Source organism: Triticum dicoccoides, chromosome 5B, assembly GCF_002162155.2.
Source record: "Triticum dicoccoides isolate Atlit2015 ecotype Zavitan chromosome 5B, WEW_v2.0, whole genome shotgun sequence".
In the NCBI taxonomy this organism is placed as follows: domain Eukaryota; kingdom Viridiplantae; phylum Streptophyta; class Magnoliopsida; order Poales; family Poaceae; genus Triticum; species Triticum dicoccoides.
The window spans coordinates 330,592,594-330,599,240 of NC_041389.1; the positions used below are offsets into that span (position 1 = coordinate 330,592,594).

The window sequence follows — 6,647 nt, forward strand, 5'->3', positions numbered from 1 at the left end:
ACATATTTCATCAGCACTGTACTACTCCCTTATATAAGTCTTTCTAGAGATTTATATATGGAGTACATACAGATATATATAGACGTATTTTAGTGTAGATTCATTCATTTTGCTCATTTAGTCCCTGTCAAAAGACTTAAATTTAGGAACGGAGAGAGTACAATTTGTACTCAGATCAACAGCCAAATTGGTTTCGTCCGCACACTCGCTGCTCCTCAGACAGACTAATGCATACCGATGCTTATTTTAGCTTCAGTTGTTTGCTTCACACTTTCTTCCAAATAATTACCCCCTCCGTTCACAAATACAAGATGTCATAATTATTTTTTTCTTGAACCTGATGCATACAAACATGTTTTTATTGTATTTGTTCACTCAATTCCATTCGTATGTAGTCCACATTGAAATATCCAAAACATTTTATATTTGTGAACAGTGAGTAAATATCAGTTAAAACAGATCATCATCCTAATAAAGACTTACTTAGACATATAGCACAACCATGCTCTCGGTCAACCCATTACCAGGCTGTATGATCATGTAAATATAGCCTAGTGTGTACTCTCACATAACGATTGTAGATAATGACATGAATAAGACATGATTCCGGAATAATGAAAAGGTTAGCAATGTTCCGAAAAGAAGAGGTCAAATGTCCTGGTCTAATCAATCACCACTGCACTATCACTTGTGCAATGACAAGAAGCACAATAGCTCCGCAGAGCAGCAGCTTTACAACACGTTAAGCAGTTCTACCCCAAAAAAGAGAAGAGAACAAAAACTGATCGTCTCTCAAAACCAGATGGTTTCAACCTATGGCTAAGTTTTAAATAAACATTAGCAAATAAGATTTTACAACAGGACGGGCTTCTAATCGAATTTGTGTATACATGTTCCAGCGATCCGTTTATGTGGCGGCGCCTCCGACCATGTGGTCGCCATCAACAGCCATGGCATCCGCATAGTTTCCTTGATGCAGGTGCCCACCATATGGCCCCATCCTACGGCCACGGTTGCGCTCATCTGTTCCCACCAAAACATGACAGAGCATTGCAATTACTACACAGCTACAAGGCATGTTCATCTCATAAAAATTCATGTTTGCTGTGTAGAGCGCTGCAATCTTGTAACCGCTAGGCATAAATGATAGACAGATAGGCTAGGCCTCATATCTCCCAAGTAAGAGAGGAACACTATCTACAATTTGGCGCATTCTAGAAACTGTCCACTGCGTTACAAGGATCCTACCTCTCTAAAGTGGAAACTGGGTATAATTATAGTGGATAGTGAATACACGGCAAAATGGTATACAGCCATGACATCTCAAACTGCTCCCCTGATCAGGGTAGTCATCCTAAATTGGAAATTGTCTGGGTGGTTTTCTGCAACATCAGAAAGATCCTCCCATTTTGTCAACAAGCAATGATTTAGTATTTACCACTTTCGCCATCAGATGCCTCAGCAAGCCTTGCTATCGCATCAATCAACGACTGTTCTTGCTCCTGCAAGCATTGCTGGTTAGTCAAAAACCAAAGGCCTCCTGATCGAATAGATATCAGTATATATTCCAGCATACCTTCAGCGCTTTCTTTGCCTTGTCTACCTCCAAAGGATCAGGATGACTAACACTGAAGACCCTCTCCACCTATGGGAGATGCATAAGGTTAGTACATCATCATCAGAGAGGCTAGCAAACTTTCTTCAAACTAACCTCTTTTATCAGGCTTTCAGTGTGAAGTATATCAATGTCATCAGAACTTCTCTTCCCAACGCCATTTTGCGAACGTGGAAAGTCTTTCTTCGACACATTCTTTTGGAATCCTCTCCCCCTACCTGCACCTGGTGTGGGCATAACACGGCTAGTTGACTTCTTACCCCCGCTACCTGGAGCACCACGACCTCCTTGATATAATCCTGGGTCCTCGCCTTGCCAGATTATGTCTTCTGGTTTTATCTGTAGTCAGGACCCAAAGGAATTGTCAGCAAAGTCCATCAAACAGAAAAGTTCAGAGGACAGTAGTCATCAAGCGGTTTGGTGCACACACATTGGGACATGTGCACGATACAATAATAACGGGCAAATGCTACCAGAGGACATTAGCCAAACGGATGGCACTTGTTTCACATTCAAATCTAACCATCTTTATATCTGTACCATATGATCTTCATGACTGAATCAGGTACCAGGTTATGTTCTCTAGAAATTTGACGCGGTTCTCAAGGATAAGTGTTGACATCACAAACTGTTATCAAAATGTTCGCCCGACATTTGGCAAGAAAATGGAGTGAAACACTGACTGGAATGTACTCCTGGTCAGAACACTAGTGGCAATGGGAAAACCGATATCAAATGACCATAATTCCATAAAATAAAGTTGTCCCTCTTTGCTACACGGTAGGGTCAATAGTCCAGTTACTTATCCCAACAGATCAGTTGCATTACCTTAGTTCACTAATACAGGCCCATTTGACACAAGCATGATGTGTGGGTCTGCATCACATGGCCAAGTGGGCGATTTAAAAAAAAGGGCAGCCCGGTGCATGTAGCTCCCGCTTGCGCAGGATCCAGGGAAGGGCCCGACCACTTTGGATCTATTAAGTTGGCGATGTAACAACAGCTAAAATTGTCTTAGTTCACATCAAGAGTCAAAAGATCATGATGTTCCCTCCCATGTTCCCCGGTAATTTTGTTTTGAGAGCTAACCCTGCCTAACCACGCAATCTTATTCCTCATCATGCTTGTACCTTAACTACTTTTTCGTAAGTCCAATATGAAAGAAAGGAAAACACCAAGCATGAAAATGTGAATAATTATCAGAATGTCCACATAAAAAAGATCGTGTACCTCTTTAAAATCAACCCACTCCCAGGTCTCATTAGCTGTATTTATGTCATAAACTAGCGCATAAACGTCCTGCAATGGAATCCCTCAGAAAATCTGGGGCTTGGATTAACAAAACTATAATCCTAATGAGCTAAAAGCACACCTTTTCCGCATTGTAATCAGTTATAGTGGCTTCATAGAAATTATTATCTTCAGGCCACCGAGACATGACTTTACGGCCAATTAAAGGATTAAGATGATGCTGTCCTTGAGAAGGTTCAGGAGCAGCAGGGCGACCAGGAAAGTTTCTGTTCATATGTGGTCCCCTTCCGCTGGGACCTGCTGTAGGTGGCATAGATTTGACTGCAGAGCCCCCTGGTATCTTCTGGCCCTTGGAAGCACATGAAATTCCATCAAAGAAGAGAAAAAAATTGCTTCATAACAGAACAAGCCATCAGAATATGTGCTTACTGGTTTTGTCTTTTTGCCTTTAGTGCCTGGCAGAAATCCCTTTTTAGCTGCTGAAGATGAAGGTTGTGTTGGTGTAGCCATCTGCTGTGGATGCATAACAGGAGGAGACGGTACAGGTAGGGGAGGAACGGATTGAGATGTCTTTTGCCTTTTACGGCCAGAGGTGGTAGGGCTAGGCGCCGGGTCATGATGTATAGGCTGAGGATTATTGGGTAAGCTTGCCTGAAGGCCTCCTGTTGATCTCCATTCCCTTAATTTGAATCAAGGCAGAAATTTAGAGTGCTGGGAACAGAAAACATATCAACATTGTAGTGAATAGCACAAATATTTATCTATATTCGACCTTATGCTGCGGATAATATCATCACCATTGACCCTGTTTAGCACCTCCCTGTGTTCTTTGTCGGATACCCTTAGCTCCTTCCTAAGTTCAGTAATCAGACCCTCCTTCTCCTAAAAAAGGCAAAGTTGATCTAAGGTCAGCTTTGAGAAATAACATATAAATTTCAGCACAAACACCTGAATTAACAGGGACAGGTCTAGCAGTACCAACCCATGTGAGGGCATCAGACTGAGCTTTAAAAGCACGCAGAACTGCACAATACGCTTCTTGCTCAAGCTGTTGAATTTGTGTTTCCATATCGGTCTGGGCTCTAGGGTATGAGCTGGCAGGAGCAATGGCCCTTCCATTACCACTGACAGGAACAATAGCTCTGCCATTACCACTGGCACGCCCGCTGCCTCTTATACTCCTATTATTCGGATTATTCGGATATGGTGGTGGAAGGTCATCATCAGTTCCTGCAACCCACACAAAAGTTTAGGAACCAGCACTTAGTGCAAGTTGTAGAGCTGTTAATATACAAGCTTCGCAACAGGGAAAAAATCACAATTGCTGACATAGTAGCAGAGAGTATTTCACATTGTTCTTATGAATATGACAAATAAAAATGGCCTGTAATGTTCAAAGAAATAACATAAATAGAATTGATAAGCATGTGGTTCACTAAGTCCAATGAACCTTGGTAATGTGCCACAAAGGAGTTATATAGATGAATGATGGTTGCATTTCTTTACGTTCATGATTTATTTGATAACATGTGTTCCCTGAATAATATCAATAATGTTGCTGGTTATTGTAAGCTGATCCCTAGTCGATAAAGATGCAAGGAGAGGTATATGTGGACTAGGTATTGGCTGACGACCATGATTCACAGGTTATAGATATGGAGATATTAAACCAGTAATCCGGACACATGTTAAAGAACATATAGTTGGATTAAACCACCATGACACATCAATATAACATTGTCTTCATGTCATCAGTTGGTCTAATATACAATGTGCATCCTATAACCTAGACTTGAGATTGTCACAGACTCAAGCAGTGGAATCTAGAATGGCTTACTTAGGGTTACCAAACACTATTCCATAACTGTGCAGTCTCGAAGTGACTTCTGGTTACTCGATAAGCATGTTCTAGGCCAGTCAACCAAGATGGAATCTGCGTCTCTGTACAACAAGAAGGACATCTCTGTGCCCTCGAGTTACCAGATACGGTTAAAGAGTTGCTCTGTACGGGGATTCTGAGACACGTGATTGAGGAAAAAGTGGCCAAGCCATCCAAACAAGGATGGCACATATTCGTCTTGGATTCGACAAATATCGCAAGGGGAAATGCATATAACTGCACTCTGTGAGTGTTCACCAGATATCTTTATGTATACTTGGAAGTTGGCACGTCCTACTAGGGGCCACTACCAACTATTGGTCGAACAGGAGCTCTCTGCCCATGTCCAAAATACATTAACCTGAAAAATGTCGCACACTTGGCAAGAGCGTGATCCGAACGAAGATGCAAATTATATACAGGGGTCTTCTCCGCGTACTATTTCGCCCGTACTTACAAGGATTTCGTGGAATTTCAATAAAACTGACGGAATTTTATGCATTCGAATCACCCGAGCCATCCATCCACCCTGGGCATGGACCATGGAGTATATATAGATCAAACAAGGCAGCGTGCAGGAGAAAGAGGGGCCCCCACATGCACGGGGGTTTCACATGGGCAGGCCGACTAGGGGTCTTCTCAGTGTGCTGTTTTGCCCATATTTCTGAGGATGTCATGGTATTTCAAGAAAACTGAGGGGATTTTCAGCAATCACCCGAGCCATCCATCCACCCTCGCATTGATAGCCGTTGCCAAGCGACACGTGGTGTTATTACCCCCAAGTGTGGATACCTTGGGAGGGGTTGCTGGCTTGCTATTGGTGATGCTAGGGCAATCCTCTATTTCCTAGATGAACCACTAGGAGGTAGTACGACTGCGGCCACGGTGACGTGCTTTATTGACACTGCTGATATTACTATGTGCGTCTTGTGTAATCCTGTGATCTATACCTTGGGAGTGGTTCTGTATAACTTTTTTGAAATCATGGTAAAGCACACTATTATAACTTTATAAGCTATGGAATGTTCTTCAAGGAGAAACACGTGTCTCTTAATGTTCCTTGAACTTCATTTTGTTCGTCATAATCTCTATTGAACTATCAGTGTAGCTGTGGTGCAAAGCATGATTAGTTGTGTACCGATGTTTAGAGCTCCCAATCAGGGCCTAAACACATTCGAACTACAGGGAACAGTCGTAAATGGTACAAAGTTCACGCCCATATACACCCATAATGACTTGAGACAGAATCGCCACAAAACCCTACCCGCGTGCAAAGCTCCAATATTTCTCCACGCAAGCCCAAGGTAACCCTAACGCTAACCTGCCATCACGCAATCTCAGACCTAGCTCGCACCTCCGAGCCCGCAGGAATTTGCACCCAAAAAACGCGACCTTTGGCTACCCCCCACAGACAAAACCCCTATCCCTCCCTGAGCAATCCATGTACAGTTGCAAGCAGCTCAAGCAAGCAAGAACCCTAGAATTCGAAACCCTAGCACGGGGAAGCAGAGCCGAGCAACCCCGCCCAAGCCCCAACTCACCGCTGCTGTCCGAGGGCCCGTATTCCATGGCTCGGCGCCGCGCCGGGCGAACACCCCGGGGGAGACGCGCGCGAGCTCCGGGCGATTTTTGTCAGGACCTGCAACCACGCGAGGAACGGGAGTCAGCCCTCGCCACTGCGACGCCGAACGCGGGGCCTCCGGGCGGCGAGCGGCCCAGGCGGCCGCGGATCCGAGGGCGGCTCACCTCCGGCGCGCGTGCAGGCGGCGGAATCCGGCGAGATTTGGGGGGAGGCGAGGTGGTGGTCCGACCGAGTGGGGAAGAGGAGGTAGTACTGCCAAGTATGGGGATTCTTTCTCGCCGAGAGAAAAAAAAACAGGGGGGTCGAAGAGAGAGAAGAAA

General features: G+C 44.3%; 1 protein-coding gene across 3 annotated transcripts; it reads right to left on the reverse strand.

Annotated features, from left to right (window-relative positions):
* Positions 1-582: 582 nt before the first annotated feature.
* On the reverse strand, positions 583-6,641 carry LOC119308725 (protein EMSY-LIKE 3-like). 3 transcript variants are annotated; one of them, XM_037584863.1, is made up of 11 exons: positions 6,492-6,641; positions 6,287-6,384; positions 3,849-4,096; positions 3,639-3,748; positions 3,296-3,545; positions 2,988-3,209; positions 2,846-2,914; positions 1,712-1,954; positions 1,577-1,645; positions 1,439-1,502; positions 583-1,023 (listed from the first exon to the last, which is right to left on the reverse strand). In XM_037584863.1, the coding sequence occupies exons 2-11, from the start codon at positions 6,312-6,314 to the stop codon at positions 908-910; spliced, it is 1,419 nt and encodes a 472-aa protein (XP_037440760.1). In that variant the 5' UTR covers positions 6,315-6,384; positions 6,492-6,641; the 3' UTR covers positions 583-907. The 3 variants fall into 3 exon arrangements, with proteins under 3 accessions (XP_037440760.1, XP_037440759.1, XP_037440761.1); XM_037584862.1 differs by having other exon boundaries at positions 2,988-3,215; XM_037584864.1 differs by lacking the exon at positions 2,846-2,914 and having other exon boundaries at positions 2,988-3,215.
* Between the last annotated feature and the right edge of the window lie 6 nt (positions 6,642-6,647).

What these genes read in the sequence shown, in the direction of transcription:
- LOC119308725 (XM_037584862.1), bottom strand. Translation starts at nt 6,314, where the DNA reads ATGGAATACGGGCCCTCGGACAGCAGCG. An exon ending in CGGGCCCTCGGACAGCAGCG is followed by an intron (nt 4,097 to 6,286) that starts GTGAGTTGGGGC and finishes TGTGGGTTGCAG; the next exon opens with GAACTGATGATGACCTTCCA. An exon ending in AGTCTGATGCCCTCACATGG is followed by an intron (nt 3,749 to 3,848) that starts GTTGGTACTGCT and finishes TGCCTTTTTTAG; the next exon opens with GAGAAGGAGGGTCTGATTAC.